The following is an 18,612-nucleotide window of genomic DNA, read 5'->3' as shown; positions in this document are numbered from 1 at the left end:
TTTAATATATAAATATTCACGTACACACGTGTTTCTGATGTCCAATATATATAATTTTGAGTCACTATGCTAATGTATGTGACATCACATGTTTCTGCGTGCGTTAGGTTAACACGAACAAGGTATGTAGTATATTTTAGCAGTCTTAATTCTGAACTCGAAGGATTGTATGGTCATAAAAAAATGGTCTGACAACAGGTGAGAGAGATATTTACTAGTTTATTAGTCGATTTCATTCCGATTACTGAAATGAACATTAGTAAAATATTTCGATACGAAGATTGAAAGGGATTTATTAAATCATGTTTAGACTATATAAAAATGCATCCTACGAAGGCGTGTAGGTTTCGTGTCATTTCTTATGTAATTATAATGCCAGGAAAATAATTTTCTTAGAAATTAAAAGCCAATATTCTCGTACTAATAAAAAAACTAAATAAAATAAAGACTTAAGTCACTGATAAGATGTATACTGCCATATAATATATATTGGAAACAGCAGGCACCATAATAAACATTATGGTGAATATATTCACAATACCAGTACGTGTATTCAACAGGCCAAATAAATATATATATTCTCAAAACCAACTGTAATACACAAATGTTTGGCACCAAAAGAGTTTATACATTAAAGTAATGATATACGAATAATGAATATAGTGTTCTACATGCATGTTCGCATTAAGTTGCTTGGTATCCTTCAGGTAGTGGATGTTGATTGAGACATGCCTGGGATACTCCTACAACACAAGAGGCCGCTGGTCGGCGATTTCTTAAAGGATATAATAATGCCGACTGCAACGGCGGTTGTTAAAAGTATATCGCCGTGTTAAAACTCTAACAGTGTTGGAGTAGCCTTGAGGGCTGATATAAAGTAAATGCTTGTTGACCGTCTGTGGCTTCAGTTGTGATTATTCTGGGCGAGTTGGAGTCTGGATCTTGATGAGAGAGTTTCTTGTGAAAGCATGCATCCTTCACAGAAGTTTGTTTTCAGTTACCATGATATTTCTGATGCCAGACTGAGCTGGTAAACTAGGGTATTGTAATCTGACCACTCGATGTGACTGTAGTCTTCTTATAGGAAAACATATGACATCGACAAAACCATCATCTGAATGCTTCGTTATACTTTAAATTATCTTGATTGGCATGCAATGTCTTTATCGAATTTGTTGGTGAAGTAAGATTGTAAATCTTTGATTGGAACGTAAAGTATCTGAGAGGAATTAAAGGTCTAGTTTTATCAGATTGTATATATATCCTCCCAAAGATGTTGGTTTGCTGAACAGTAAAGAAGATGTTGTTGAATTATTACGTTATGAAACACATAGTTTCCATAGATTACACGGTAAAGTTGGCGGCATCATTATTTTTATTAGATCTTCGATTGCTTGCCATTGTCATGTTATTGAAAATATAAATGACAATATTGTTTTACTAAAACTATCTCGTGATGTAACAAATGACAATGTGGATTTGTATCTTTTTGCATGTTATTTCCCGCCTGTAAATAGCACTTTTTATAAAAAATGCGAAAATGATTTGTTTTCCTGTCTAGAAGAAATGGTGTGTCGGTACAAAGATGTGGGTAAAGTAATGGGGCTTGGTGATTTTAATAGCAGAACGGGAAACAATAATTATTATATTAATAATGACAGTATCCCAGAGTTTTCCGCCAATGTTATCTCCAATATTGTATCGTATGTGCCAGATTCTGTACCAACTAAACGTTCCAATTCAGACCCAGTTATCAATCAGTTTGGTAGACAACTTTTATCCTTGTGTAAGACTACTGTCTTAAGAACAGTTAATGGAAGGCACAAAAATGATCCAAATGGCAGTGTTACCTTCTTTAATAGTAGAGGTACTAGTCTTATTGACTATATATTAAATTTTGGTACTGTTATTGGAGATATTATCAATTTTGAAATTGGGGTATTTAATGCTTTATCAGACCATTCTCCGATATGTAACTTTGCGTTCAAATGTTGTAAATAATGTCCAGGAACAGGTTGGTAATCAGAATCCGACACGTATAAGATGGAATGATAACAATACAGAAACTTTACGTCATATGTTAGAAAATAACAGAAACGAGTTATCTTATTGTTGTGACAGTAATGATATGAGCCAAACTCGAATCAACGAATGTGTTAATTTTTTTACTGATATTCTGAAAGAACTGTTACTACCTCTTAGTGTTGTTACCCATCCTGTACGTGATTATAAGAAAAAAGGCAAAGAAGATAAACTCTGGTTCAATGAAACTTGCAAACTTCGCTATATGGAATATAAGAATGCTTTATTTATATTCAATTCATGTAAGAACGAAGAAAATCATGATGCACGTGTTTTTAAAAAACGCAGTTATAAGAAAATGGAACTTAAGTTGAAGAGGCTGCACAAAACACATCAATGTATCATGTTGAACTTCATGAGAAAAAAAATCCAAATAATTTTTATAGATATTTCAATAACAGAAAGAATAATGTGAAGTCTTCACTTGATGAACATGATTTTTATCTACATTTTAGTAATTTGTCATCCAAGAAACCTTGTGAAAATGAGGCTGTAACCGATTTTTTGAGAAAGTATGATGCCACTAATGATATACCTAAAGCTATGTTTTATGAACGGGACATTGACATTTCTAAAGAAGAAGTTAGTAATCAATAACTTAAGCACAGATGAAGTACATGGCCATGCTTTGTTAATTAATGAGTTTTTTTATCAGAGGTAAAGAGGTTTTATTTCCTTGTCTTGTTAAATTATTTAATGAAATGTTCAAATCTGGTAACTATCCTTCCATATGGTCAATAGGTTATATTATTCCCTTACTTAAAAAGGGGGATAAGAATGACACAAATAATTATAGAGGAATTAATCTAGTTAGTTGTTTAGCCAAAATGTTTATAGCAACCTTACATAATCGACTTAAGGAATTTGGTTTATTCTAAAATTAGTGATGCTAAATTTGGTTTCAGAAAGCATATGTCAATCATAGATGCTGTTTTTGTCTTGCAATCGTTAATTAATAGAACTTTAAAGAAGACAAAAAGAAGCTATATTGTTGTTTCATAGATTATAAGAAATCTTTCGATTTTGTTAACAGACATTATTTGTGGTTTAAACTAATTAAGGAAGGAGTAGAAGGTAAACTGTTAAATATGATACGTTCTTTATATAACGATGTAAAATGTTGTGTTAAATTCAACAATTCAATGTCTAATATCTTCGAATGCAGGAATGGTTTGTTCCAAGGCGAAATATTGTCACCGATTTTATTTTCTCTTTATGTGAATGATTGTGAGATGCATTTTTTAACTGATAACTGTCCTTCTATAGAACTCCAAACTATTAACTTATTTCTTCTAATGTACGCAGATGATATGGTTTGGTTAGCTGAATCGGCAGAGGGATTGCAAAAAAAGGTTAGACACACTATTACAATACACTAAGAAATGGAATCTAACTGTTAATGTTAAAAAATCTAAAGTCAATCATTTTTAGAAATGGTGGTAAGTTGAAGGAGGCAGAAAAATGGTTAGATGATGGTAATGTTTTAGAAAATGTTGATAGTTTTAGCTACCTTGGAATTTTAATAAAACTCAATGGTAAATTTAGTATTACACAAGAGAAATTAGCAGAACAAGGTAGGAAAGCACGTTATGCTGTATCCAATGTTTGTAAAAGGAAATATTTCAATATTGAAACCCAACTTAGCGTTTTTGATACTTTTGTGTGCAGTGTCCTAAACTATGGAGCTGAAGTTTGGGGCTGTCACAAAGCTCAAGAAGTGCATTTGAATTATTGTAAACGAGTTTTGGGGTTTAAGAAATACACACCTAATGTAATGATTTATCAAGAATTAGGGAGGCTACCTTTACATATGATAAGAAAATTTAGAATTTTTAAATATTGGCTTAAACTAAGAATGTCGGACATTTGCATTTTAAATGCTTGTTACGATGAGATGATTGAAAAGGGCAGCGACTGGACAAATAACATAAGAAACGAATTATATAGGTTAGGTTTGGGATATTTATGGCTAACAGAGGGTAATGAAGGTCAACTTCTGAAAATTATTAAATGCAGAATGCATGACATTTTTCAACAGGAGTGTCTAGATTTAATTAATTCATCTGCTAAGTGTTCTCTTCATAAATGGATTTGTGGTATGTTTTGTCTTAAACAGTAATTAAACCTATTGGATTACAAAATATAAAACAAATTGCTAAAAATCGGTTGTCATCGCATACGTTGAATATTGAAACGGGTAGATTTCATGGTTTAGAGAGAAAAAATAGAATTTTTTATATATTGTAACACTGGCGATATTGAAGACGAGTATAATTTTATTATTAGATGTAGTCATTATACTGATTTAAGAAACCGTTTCATTAAAAACTATAATCATAAAAAACCTACTATGGCATTTGTTTTAAATTTGATGACAACAAGAAATAATAAAGAACTGCCTAATTTACAGGGCCAATATCCATCTGTACATTGTCAACGTTAAGTATAATATGATAAATGTTCAGCTTTAAGGACGAAAGTGTAGTTTAACATGGTACATAAGCTGCTTTACGGTAGCAAATACTTAGTCTTATTACGAAAAATGTTCAAATGTCAACTCTCATCTCGCGTTAAGCTTTAAATTGTCAAAGTTCAGTTTCATACACGTATGTCAATAGTGTATATTTTAAGATGGTCAATGTTCAGCTTTAAGGAACAATGCTATGTTTTAATTGCTGATGTTCAGCTTCACATTGTCAATAGTCAATGTTTTTTTATATACATATGTACATGGCCAATGTTAAACTGTTCATAAATAATGTTCACCAACACATTGTAAATGTTCAGTTTGATTCGATCAGTGTACAAGTCTGCACAGTCACTGCTCAGACTTATACGCTAAATACCATTAATTATACAGTATTAATGTTAATTGTTGCTGTAATGGTAAGCTTTCAATATACTGCCAAATATCGTTAATATGGAGTTGTATGACTGATAGAGGTTATAGCTACGCATTGTGTACGTTTTATTCTAATACATTGATATATATAACACTTCAGCATTTTATGTATGTGAAATAAAAGCCAAGAACATCACTAAACAACTGTAGAGGACAGGACAGGGTCGCTGCTGAGCACTTGTTATAATTCAATAAGAAACTTTATAAAGATAAAACGGAATTTGTATCTGTCATGTTCACGTTCTGTATTTGTCTATACTTATTGCCTTTTAACGTGAACATATTGATTATTTCGTTGCATGTTTGCGTGTACGCATTGTAAAAATACTGTTGCATGTTTGTGTGTATGCATTGTAAAAATGCTGTTGCATGTTTGTGTGTGTTCATCGTAAAATCCTGCTGTCCATTTTTGTGTATTTGTTGTAAATACTGCTACACTATTTGTGTGTATGCATTACAAATATTGCTACCTGATAGTGTGTGCGTATTTGTGGAAAGGGATGGCGGTAATACACTTAAACAGTGTGATACCTTTCATGTCCCAGGGGGCAAGTGAATCGAGCGGAGAGGCACGCGCACAAGCAGTCACGTGGATCAACAGGAGATTTACCGTTTAGAAACAGTCAGCTATGGTATCCCCACCTCACTGTCGATCAAACAGCAAGCTGTTCACTGATCGAAAATACGAATGTCTCCTGACGGGTATTTATGTCACGGTTCATATGACACATATACATTAGAATCGGCGTGTTATCAAGGACGATAAGCTCACATATATCTTGTAACATCACGTGACTTACATCTTGTAACGTCACGTGCACTGCCATTCATCTTGTATTAATACGTATGCTGCAATAATGTAACTAATATATTACTGCAGTCTTATAGCACGTGCCATTAATACATTACGCTTGGAGAGAAAATACCCATAGGAAAGGAGTATAAGGTGTGTTATCAAGGATGTTAGGCTCGCATATATTGGTACACTAGATTTGCTTCTGGTTTTGTTTGTGCTTACGTTTTATTAACGGCTATGGTCATGTAAGAACTTGCTAGGCATTGGTTAACAAGGAAAGTCGCAAGTTTTGGAGAAAATGACAAACGTTTAATTTTGAATCGTCAATATTTAGTTATACATCATCAATGTTTATCATTAATTGGTTAATGTTCAGTTCTGTCTGGTTAATATTATGCTTTGATTGTATTTGCTGTTCAGCTTTACTTTATCTTTACATGTAAATGTTGTAACTATTCAATATTCAGTTATTCACGCCGAAAACTTTTCAAAAACAATCTTTTCAATACAAGTATCTTTGATTTATCCATGATTTTGTTTTTGTAATGGAAAGTGTTTAGTTTAATGTCCGACGTCGTTAATGTTCAGTTTTGTATTTAGACAGATAAACTACACTCTGAGCAGGTTTGATGTTTTAATTATGATTTTTGTAGGGTTTACCAGTACTATTGCCAGTTCGTTAACTGAGGCTGATGTTTGACTTTGAGCAAGAACATAGACCGAATAAGGCCGAGATTGATAACAAAACAAAAACAACGTGGAAACGTGTTAATGTAACCAGCAGGGTTGCAGACACGAGATACGATACCTCGATGTGCAGCTTTCACACAAATCACACCTACTGGTAAGCAGTAATGTACAACCTATGACGTATGTAACTTATCATAGCGAACTTGTGCCTCCCAGTACAGATACTTGACGACTAGAGATTACAACAGGAACAGCTTTCAGGTAATGCAATAGGCATGCTGCTGTTAAAACATACTATGTGGTATAATACTCTGCTAAACAAACGGTTTGGAAGGGTTGTTCATTGTGTACAAACCCACCTTGATTTGGAACGAAATAAATATAACCGTACGCACCAGCAAATGACATACGCACTCTTTCTCTCCCTGATGCATGTTGTAATCGCATCTTGTTTGTTTGTTCAAGCAGCTAGAGCTTACTAAAACATTCTCCGACACTCACTTTTTCATCTGATGGGTTTTGTTTCGGACAGGCGAATGCAAAATGAATACAACTTTCATCATACCTACTGTAACTCTACCAACATACATTCTATGTTTGACATTCATATCAGAGCCTACGGAGTATGGAATTGACAAATAACATAATAAGTATTGTCCATTTGGCAGTTGCTAACGACACAGCACTGTCTGTGACGTTCGTACTTGCAATCAGTGGCAAGTCCTTCTCCCAAAACTTGACACGATCCTGGAGCATGGCTGTTTGTTGAGAAACGGATGATGCCGCAAGGTCGATAAAGCTACGGTTTGCCGAATTATACTCTGGCCACCGGATATTCACATTTCTGCCACGGTTAGGATCTCTGAAACAAATAATTAAGGAAATGGCTATAAAATTAAAATGGTTATATAAGCATACCGCTGTGAAATGTATTAAGGATTCCTGTTCAACTGCAATGTATATTTCCCTAAAAACAGTTATCCCCTCTTTACTGTAGAAACAACTGGACTATGACATTTCAATCGGTTAGAGCGACATTGCATCACACTGAAGTCCAGGATTTGAATCCCGGTCTAACCCTCTGGATTTGTTACACCCAGAGCACTGTTATTGATTATATTTTGTTTATTTTATCTTTATCATCTTTCATAAAAGTCCCGCATGGTATAGTTTTCTTCCCAGAAATGATTTATCAAAGCGTGTGGTATAACATATGTATACATGGCCGTATGACATAGCAAATTGGTCAGTTATGTGATAAATAAAGTTATACAACTTCTATGTTAAAGTGGCAAGGAAAGACTGAAACGTAGTATTGATTTACCCATTGTTAGCGAAGTTCGTCCAGTAGGTCCTCAGCTGCTGTACGAAGTCCATTGTGGACGATGGGATGCTGATAATACGATTTAGTTTTTCTATACCAAAAAGGAAGATAAGATCGGCACCGTGCTCCGAACCACGGAACCAAGACGGCTGTTGTTTCCCAGATATCGGTATAGGGGTTGGTTCACTAAACATGTACTGGAAAGTGTTACCGTCTTTATTGTTTGAAGAATGCAAATCTACGGCTCGAATCATCGGCAGATAGAAGAAAACATCGCCATACAAGTCCATTATTTTTCTTGCCTGGACTTCTATATCACTGGAACCGAACTTGTCCACAATCGCCCTCCAAACGTTGCTTTGGTTATTGTAAAGTTGTTCCGCGAGAGTACGTGCAAAATACGAGCGAAGTAAAGAGGTGGGGACCCCTTCACTAGTATTGAAGTCGTACTTGGTCTCCATGTATGGATAGATATAGGCCTGGAGTAATGACCCCTCTGTACTGACACAGCCCGCCATCAAGTCTAGTGACTGAAAGAACGCGATCATGTCGGAAGAGGTGTTTTGCGCCGACTCGACAGGATCACTTTTGATAAGATCTCCATCAATGACTGGGGCAAGTGGCGAATTGAATAAACTATCAGGAGCAAGTAGACTGAACAAAATGGCCTTATTCTGTGTTGGAATGATGCGATCAGCGGGAATATTTCGGACACAATCGAACATGGCTTGTGATGTTTGTAGATTTCTACACTTAGACTGATAGCTAAATGCAGTAGCAAAATCGTTCGGCTTTTTGTTGATAGCATAGTAGGAGCTGTAGTCACCACTCTGCAAAATGACTCGCTGGAACAGGCCTTTGTTCTCTGGTATGACGGAGAGGAGAGATACACTAAATGCTCCAGCGGATTCGCCAAAAATCGTCACAGAATTGGGATTACCACCGAAAGATCCTATATTATTTTGCACCCACTTCAGGGCTTCAATTTGATCCCAAAGACCATAATTTCCCCTTGCTACAGAATCACCCGTGCTGAAGAAACCGAGAACACCCAGCCTGTAATTCACTGTGACAACTATCACGTCCCCATTGACAGCTAGTCCTGATCCGTCGTATAGTTGAGCTTGACCTGTAAGAAACCCACCACCATGAAAAAATACCATAACACTTTTGTTGGTTGTTGGAGACAAATCGCCAGAAGTGTATACATTAAGATGCAGACAATCCTCTGAAACCTCTTTGTTACTGAGAAATTGTTTTATTGCTGCGGGGATCTCTTGTAAGCATGAGGGCCCATGTTCGGTACTGTCATGTATGCTGCTCCATCTCTCTACTGGTACTGTCTTCTGGAATCGTAGGTCTCCCACAGGTGGCTTGGCAAACGGAATTTTAAGGAACTGATACACCGTCGCATCTGTCCCAAAAGCTATCTGTCTTCCAGTTAGTTTTCCTAAGGGCGTGCCCAGTGTATGATACTGGACAGGTTGCGCCTGAAACATCGCAAGGGGCAGTATGGGTAGGAGGAAAAGTAGGACTGGCAAAATCATCGTATGTATTTCGGTCTATCGTCTGTGAGATGTGGAGTTTCCGGACAGCTTAGTTGAAGTTGAGAAAATTGGACTTACAGTATGGCGAAAAAAGTTTTGTATCAAACGCTCATCATGTCAGATCTACAAAACAAATAAAATGATTATGAATTATACAAGCAGTGCATCATCATTTTTCAACTTAAAATGTTGACATTTGTATCTTCATTTCCGGTGCACATAGGGCAAAGTTTTATAACGCTGAATGCACTTGACCGATAATCACAGTTAACACATTTAGTTACCTAAGTTGTAACTTGAAAAACAACTTACTTGGAAGCAGTTAGTTTTATTTCAGAGAAAAAAATTCATCTTAGTAATTAATGTGAACCCTATTGAAAAAACAGCTGTCGCATAAGGAAATCTAAATACAAAATTTAGATTACCTTTGTAATTCTAAAGAAATTATGCAAAATCCAAAATATATTGTAGTTGGTTACAAAATTAACTGCAAAAGTTATACAGATGTCAATATTTTACTTACTATAATTGGATACACCATTTATAAAGTATATCATATTAGCGAACAGAAACAGAAAGGAATTATTTGTTATCCCAATTTAAGTATGAATTAAAATTGTTACATACCAAATATAAGAATAATAGGAAAAGTGCAATCAATTATTTCATTGAAATATGTATATGGATAGAGTGATAGATGAACGGAATGGGAGATGAACAATATATATGCCATGACATGAATTAAAAATGTTACATACAAAATATTAGAATAATAGGAAAAGTACAATCAAGTTTTTCATGGAAAAAATATGAACTTATATATAATGTATATGGTATAAATGAATGAATAGTTGGATATGTGAATGGATAGATTTATAGATGAATGGAATGAAAGATGAAGATGAACAAATGGACAAAGTAATGAGTGAATGAATGAATAATACAATGAATAAAAATACATGTAGAACAACATGCAAGTAAATGTAACATGTACTTGAAATTATGAATAGATAAATAAAAAAAGACAACAAGCATTATGATGAACATTTCAATCAAGACAGCTCATTACAATGACCAACACAGTGATTATTTTTTTCCAATTATTTGCTAAAAATAAAACATACTTCACATTATTATCATTATATGTCTTGGAAAACATAATTAAGTATAAAGAAAAGGAATGCCAAAATATAGCATGTTCTCGTAATGCATAATATGATATATAATATATATAGAATAACGCTACAAAAAAATAAATAAAAATAAATAAAAAAATAAAAAAATATTAAGAAAGGTGTTTTTTTATGGAAAATATATATTCATAATGGTATTTATATTATTATTATTTACTTGGCTATAGCAATCATAAACAAATAATAATGAAAACGCACACTGTCACGGTATTGTTATTGATGATGCTGAATGATTAACACTGAGTGCAAAAAAAAAAAAAAATGTCTTTTCGAGTAGATATAAATATTTGTGTGCGCATGGTTTTTACACTTAAGTCTACGTGCTGATACACTATGGTAAACCTAAAGTGTCCTTATCTGCTCCAGCACATCAGCCGTCGAGAATCCTTCTTTATAAACAACCTCACAAATTGGACAGTTCTACAGTAGTAAATCACGGGTTATGGTAGATAAAGGTGTATTTCATTCTAACCTTCCAATAACAACTTGGTTTCCTTCTACCAACCTTCACTGTCACTCTATCTTATTAAACACATCTTGTACAAGACCTGATCGCACCTGATCCTGAATGGCACAGTCCGTATTGTATTGTATCTCAACATTAAAGCGATCCTCCCTGCCTTACCCATCTCGTATCAAAAAGTGTATCTGGTCTGTTGGGATAATAAGGGGATAACTGTAAAGACGTTTATGATCCAGTGGCGAACACTATGATAACTGCCTATGCCGTCTGTAATCATATTCTGATACAAAATCACGACTACACTGTATTAAACGTTCTCCTATGATAGTCTGATGCTGTCTACGGATGACAACTATCATATTGTCCTTTGTGTTATGACGTTACAAAATGATAACTGCTTTTCTGCCTACTCTGATAGTGTAATACATTGACCACTACTATACTGCTTACTCTAATGGAGTAATGCAATTACAACTACCATACCGCCTACTCTGATGGAGTAATACAATTACAACTACATGTACCATACCGCCTACTCTGATGGAGTAATACATTGACAACTACTATACGGCTTACTCTTATGGAGTAATACAATTACAACTACCATACTGCCTACTCTGATGGAGTAATACAATTACAACTACATGTACCTTACCGCCTACTCTGATGGAGTAATACATTGACAACTACATGTACCATACCGCCTACTCTGATGGAGTAATACATTGACAACTACTATACCGCCAACTCTGATGGAGTGATACATTGACAACTACCATACCGCCAACTCTGATGGAGTAATACATTGACAAATACTATACCGCCAACTCTGATGGAGTGATACATTGACAACTACCATCCCGCCTACTCTAATGGAGTAATACATTGACAACTACCATACCGCCTACTCTGATGGTGTAATACATTGACAACTACCAAACTGCCTACTCTAATGGAGTAATACATTGACAACTACCATACCGCCTACTCTGATGGAGTAATACATTGACAACTACCAAACTGCCTACTCTGATGGAGTAATACATTGACAACTACCATACCACCAACTCTGATGGAGTAATACATTGACAACTACTATACTGCCTACTCTGATGGAGTGATACAATTACAACTACCATACTGCCTAATCTGATGGTGGAATACAAAAAATACAACTACCAAACTGCCTACTCTGATGGAGTAATACATTGACAACTACTATACTGCCTACTCTGATGGAGTAATACAATTACAACTACCATACTGCCTAATCTGATGGTGTAATACAAAAAATACAACTACCAAACTGCCTACTCTGATGGAGTAATACAATTACAACTACCATACTGCCTAATCTGATGGTGTAATACAAAAAATACAACTACCAAACTGCCTACTCTGATGGAGTAATACATTGACAACTACTATACTGCTTAGTCTGATGGAGTAATACAATGACAACTACTATATTGCCTACTCTGATGGTGTAATACAATTACAACTACCATACTGCCTACTCTGATGGAGTAATACAATTACAAATTCTACACTACGTATCTACTCTGATGGATTAATCCATTGACAACTACTATACTGCCTCCTCTGATGGAGTAATACATTGACAACTACTATACTGCCTACTCTGATGGAGTAAACAGTGACAACTACCATACCGCCTACTCTGATGGAGTAATACATTGATAACTACTATACTGCCTACTCTGATGGAGTAATACAATGACAACTACTATATTGCCTACTCTGATGGAGTAATACATTGATAACTACTATACTGCCTACTCTGATGGAGTAATACATTGACAAGTACTATACTGCCTACTCTGATGGACTAAACAGTGACAACTACCATACCGCCTACTCTGATGGAGTAATACAATTACAACTTCTATACTACGTATCTACTCTGATGGATTAATACATTGACAACTACCATACTGCTTACTATACAAATGTATCAATAGCCTATTGTTTACCAGAGACCGGGGACATGGGAAATATCAATAGTCTACTGTTAACCAGAGACCGGGCACATGGGAAATATCAATAGCCTACTGTTTACCAGAGACCGGGGACATGGGAAATATCAATAGCCTACTGTCTACCAGAGACCGGGGACATGGGAAATATCAATAGCCTACTGTTTACCAGAGACCGGGGACATGGGAAATACCAGTAGCCTACTGTTAACCATAGACCGGGGACATAACAAAATATCAATAGCCTACTGTCTACCAGAGACCGGGGAAATGGGAAATATCAATAGCCTACTGTTTACCAGAGACCGGGGACATGGGAAATTTAAATAGCCTACTGTTTACCAGAGACCGGGGACATGGGAAATATAAATAGGCTACTGTTTACCAGAGACCGGGGACATGGGACATATCAATAGTCTACCGTTTTCCAGAGACCGGGGACATGGGAAATATCAATAGCCTACCGTCTACCAGAAACCGGGGACATGGGAAATATCAATAGCCTATTGTTTACCAGAGACCGGGGACATGGGAAAGAGCAATAGCCTATTGTTTACCAGAGACCGGGGACATGGGAAAGAGCAATAGCCTATTGTTTACCAGAGACCGGGGACATGGAAATATCAATAGCCTACTGTTTACCAGAGACCAGGGACATGGAAAATATTAATAGTCCGGGGACATGGGAAATATCAATAGTCTACTGTTAACCAGAGACCGGGCACATGGGAAATATCAATAGCCTACCGTCTACCAGAGACCGGGGACATTGGAAAATATCAATAGTCTACTGTTTACCAGAGGCCAGGGACATGGGAAATATCAATAGCCTACTGTTTTCCACAGAGACCAGGGACATAGAAATACCAATAGGCTACCATTTACTACAGGGATAAGGGACTTGTAATAAAAAAGTATCAATGGACTGCTGATCACCACAGTGGTAAGGGGCATATTATTTATTAATGGACTACGGTTAACTTTCGGGATTACTGGTTAGGGACATAGAAAATACAATGTAGCAAACGTATACCACAGGGATCGGGGACATGAGGAATGGCAATCGACTGTCGTTTTAAAATGTCAAAGGGATCAGGGACATGGTAAATATCAATAAATCAGCATAACCACGGGTCTAGGGACATCGGAAATATCAATGAATTCAATAGTCTATTGTTTACAAGAGACCGGGGACATGGGAAATATCAATAGCCAATTGTTTACCAGAGACCGGGGACATGGAAAATATTAATAGTCTACTGTTTACCAGAGTCAAGGGACATGGAAAATATCAATAGCCTACTGTTTACCAGAGACCAGGGACATGGGAAATATAAATAGCCTATTGTTTACCAGAGACCGGGGACATGGAAAATATTAATAGTCTACTGAGTATCAACAGAGTTACATAACAAAGTATCAATAGCCTACTGTCTACCAGAGACCGGGGACATTGGAAAATATCAATAGTCTACTGTTTACCAGAGGCCAGGGACATGGGAAATATCAATAGCCTACTGTTTTCCACAGAGACCAGGGACATAGAAATACCAATAGGCTACCATTTACTACAGGGATAAGGGACTTGTAATAAACAAGTATCAATGGACTGCTGATCACCACAGTGGTAAGGGGCATATTATTTATTAATGCACTACGGTTAACTTTCGGCATTACGGGTTAGGGACATAGAAAATACAATGTAGCAAACGTATACCACAGGGATCGGGGACATGAGGAATGGCAATCGACTGTCGTTTTAAAATGTCAAAGGGATCAGGGACATGGTAAATATCAATAAATCAGCATAACCACGGGTCTAGGGACATCGGAAATATCAATGAATTCAATAGTCTATTGTTTACAAGAGACCGGGGACATGGGAAATATCAATAGCCTATTGTTTACCAGAGACCGGGGACATGGGACATATCAATAGTCTACCGTTTTCCAGAGACCGGGGACATGGGAAATATCGATAGCCTACTGTTTACCAGAGACCGGGGACCTGGGAAATACCAATAGTCTACTGTTAACCAGGGACCGGGGACATGGGAAATATCAATAGTCTATTGTTTACCAGAGACCCGGGACATGGAAATATCAATAGCCTACTGTTTACCACAGAGACCAGGGACATAGAAATACCAATAGGCTACCATTTACTACAGGGATAAGGGACTTGTAATAAACAAGTATCAATGGACTGCTGATCACCACAGTGGTAAGGGGCATATTATTTATTAATGCACTACGGTTAACTTTCGGCATTACGGGTTAGGGACATAGAAAATACAATGTAGCAAACGTATACCACAGGGATCGGGGACATGAGGAATGGCAATCGACTGTCGTTTTAAAATGTCAAAGGGATCAGGGACATGGTAAATATCAATAAATCAGCATAACCACGGGTCTAGGGACATCGGAAATATCAATGAATTCAATAGTCTATTGTTTACCAGAGACCCGGGACATGGAAATATCAATAGCCTACTGTTTACCACAGACCGGGGACATTGGATATATCAATAGTCTATTGTTTACCAGAGACCGGGGACATGGAAAATATCAATAGTCTACTGTTTACCAGACACCGGGGACATTGGAAATATCAATAGTCTACTGTTTACCAGAGACCGGGGACATGGGAAATATCAATAGCCTACTGTTTACCACAGAGACCAGGGACATAGAAATACCAATAGGCTACCATTTACTACAGGGATAAGGGACTTGTAATAAACAAGTATCAATGGACTGCTGATCACCACAGTGGTAAGGGGCATATTATTTATTAATGGACTACGGTTAACTTTCGGGATTACGGGTTAGGGACATAGAAAATACAATGTAGCAAACGTATACCACAGGGATCGGGGACATGAGGAATGGCAATCGACTGTCGTTTTAAAATGTCAAAGGGATCAGGGACATGGTAAATATCAATGAATCAGCATAACCACGGGTCTAGGGACATCGGAAATATCAATGAATTACTAGACTGTTTACCACAGTGATCTGGGACATGTAAAATATCAATAAATGAACTACTGTTTACCACAGGGATCGGGGATATGGGAAATATCAATGGAGAACCGTTTACCCCCTAGATTGGGACCTGAATTATCGTTTACCATACGGGCCATGAGTATCATGATTAATAATCAACGACAGCTAATCTATAATCATGTCATTAATCAGTACAGAACATTACTATGATCGTGGCTCCCTCTACCGTTAACTTCACAGTACACTGCAGTTGATGCAGTGTATATATGGTAACGCCACCAGGATAGCGTCCTTGTGCTTCACTCAAGATGTCAACTTGTCTTCCAGATGACTTATTAGGCGGACACCAAGAGACAACATTCACCGGACACGTGAAACTAACTATGTTGGGCCGCCTTATGCAAGTCAAGGGGACATAAAATAAATATACTATATAACAGTAGACTTTTTACAAAAATGTTATTATACAGGTCGCAAAATTATAGTTACATAGTACACAGGTCGTTGTTTTACCAAATATATAAGCAACTAGCTCATTAATCAATCTGACTGCGTTTGACCCTCGACTTACAAAACACAGAGTGGATGTTCTACAATACGTTTTACTGCCGTGACATTAAACATGGTGACTTAGTGCAAGTAATCACGCACGGGAATTTCTACTGTAATACAATGTACTTGTGAGTAGAGCTATAAATAGAATGTTTAATACACATCGCATTCCATGCATTACCTCGTACATCACAGATATCACATGTAAGCAGGCATATGAGATATACATTATACAAAATAATTAAGAAAATACGTGTTAAAAATCAGCAGTTTGATCATATTCAGATACATGCAAATGTGATACATCTGTAATAAGATTGCATTCTTTTATAATATAAACAATAGGTGATTAGTTTACCTGTTTTCAATGATATCCTTTTGCAGCACGGCATTAAGGCGTGTATTATAGCATAAGATATGTGTAGTCCTCCCGTACAACATTCACTGGAGAAAATATCATCACACACATCTTCACTGTACTTGCTGAGCTGACATTTAAATCAGAAATCCTCACGGAGGGTGATATGATGCGTGCTGCTGAAACTATCTCTTCAGTATCGGATTTAGTGGAGGGATGCGCGTGTATTAAGCTATACACTAGTGTCGTAGTGGCCTAGTGAGTAATATGTACAACGAGATCCCTCTAATGTAACGAGCACAAGTGTACGAGAGTAAGTGATGGGATGGCTGCATAGTCGATGTTTCACTGACGGATGTCTTGTCAGCTTCATGTAACAGTCTTAATTATCAAAATTAATACAAGCGGTAAAGCGAGTGCTGTTTTAATTAAAAGATGATATATATAAGAAACGAACGACTTGGTGTTAATGTATGGGACCTTGAAATGTACTGGGTTTCGTCCATTCCCGAGCAACGATAGGCTGCACGAGATAACACTGTTGTAGCGATGATATTATATTGTATTGATGAGTCACTGTTGTGGTGGAGCAGTCGGCTTCCTCGGCCCTGAAAACACGAATGGTCTGTCCCAATCATGTTCACGTGCAGAGCAACATTCCGAATCTCCATGTAACCCGTCGAAAAAGGTTGTCGGATTGTCTACGTAAGGTCCGTCTGTTTAAAACTGATAATGTGTATAATGGTAAACGGTCAATTTTATATGTGGTTTGCATGAACGTTTATTGCGTCACGGCCGACCATGGAAGAGAAGACTAGGGCCGTCACTATAATATCAGTCCGCCACACTAGGGCTGGTGGCCAGTAGTACAGACAAATTGTTCTGACTTTTTCAGACATACAGCTGATAAGCCGGTAAAGAAGCGTGACATGCGCACGAGTGAACAAAAACCTTGTAAATGTACAATATTTACTGTTTAATGAACGTTAGGATCAGCTGCAGTATATGGATATTGATAGTTAGGACATAATAATTAAGTTAAAAACACATCATAACTGGCAGCATTTGAACTGTTAAAAGGGGAAATTGAAGCTTAACCCCTTAGGCTCGGTATTAACAACTGAAACAATTAAGGACGTAAAGCCCCAAACGATCAATCAAAAATTGAATTGACAACATAACGGGAGTTCAAAAGGAATTGTTGTTATTATAAAGAGTAGCAGTGGAGGATATCTACATACACTGGCAGGGCTATCACTTAAATTAATTGACGTAGGCTTGTGTTTACTTTTTTGTCACCATGACATGAAAAGCAATGGTACATACAATGCACATGTAGTTGTTGAGCATCCATATCAGGCGAAAATAGAAAATCCCTTTCGGGGATCAAATAAGAGTAGTCATTGAAGGAATTGGAGAAGTCGAGCCTGTTCTATTCTGACATAAGTAGGTTTCGGGGCGAAAATAATACACTATCGATAGGTTCTTAGTATAATCACATTTAACAGCATTTTATTAGAAAAATCGTATGTTTTATTTGTAATTATTTGACACACACCTGAATTGATTAATATACATAAGAGAGAACTTCCGTGTCAAACAACCTTTCACAGTACCATATGTTGATGCCAATTGCTTTCTAGTTAGCATAGCAAAGCCTGACGTCTCTCTATATACAATATTATGCCTAGTCCCC

General features: G+C 36.6%; 1 protein-coding gene across 1 annotated transcript; it reads right to left on the bottom strand.

The window, feature by feature from the left end:
- Positions 1–1,162: 1,162 nt before the first annotated feature.
- On the bottom strand, positions 1,163–17,405 carry LOC110464662 (carboxylesterase 1E-like). Its single transcript, XM_021519998.1, has 3 exons — positions 16,917–17,405; positions 7,795–9,464; positions 1,163–7,332 (listed from the first exon to the last, which is right to left on the bottom strand). Exons 2-3 carry the CDS (start codon positions 9,339–9,341, stop codon positions 7,080–7,082), a joined length of 1,800 nt encoding a protein of 599 aa, XP_021375673.1. The 5' UTR covers positions 9,342–9,464; positions 16,917–17,405; the 3' UTR covers positions 1,163–7,079.
- Positions 17,406–18,612: the final 1,207 nt, after the last annotated feature.

Source organism: Mizuhopecten yessoensis, unplaced genomic scaffold, assembly GCF_002113885.1.
Source record: "Mizuhopecten yessoensis strain PY_sf001 unplaced genomic scaffold, ASM211388v2 scaffold11019, whole genome shotgun sequence".
NCBI classification, from domain to species: Eukaryota; Metazoa; Mollusca; class Bivalvia; order Pectinida; family Pectinidae; genus Mizuhopecten; species Mizuhopecten yessoensis.
The sequence above is the reverse complement of the archived record's forward strand: the minus strand, read 5'-3'. Positions and strand labels throughout refer to the sequence as shown.

Bases quoted from the DNA above. Each gene is read 5' to 3' on its own strand.
- LOC110464662 (XM_021519998.1), bottom strand. From the start codon at position 9,341: ATGATTTTGCCAGTCCTACTTTTCCTCCTACCCATACTGCCCCTTGCG. The intron at 7,333-7,794 runs GTAAATCAATAC...TATTTGTTTCAG, and splicing joins ACGAACTTCGCTAACAATGG to AGATCCTAACCGTGGCAGAA.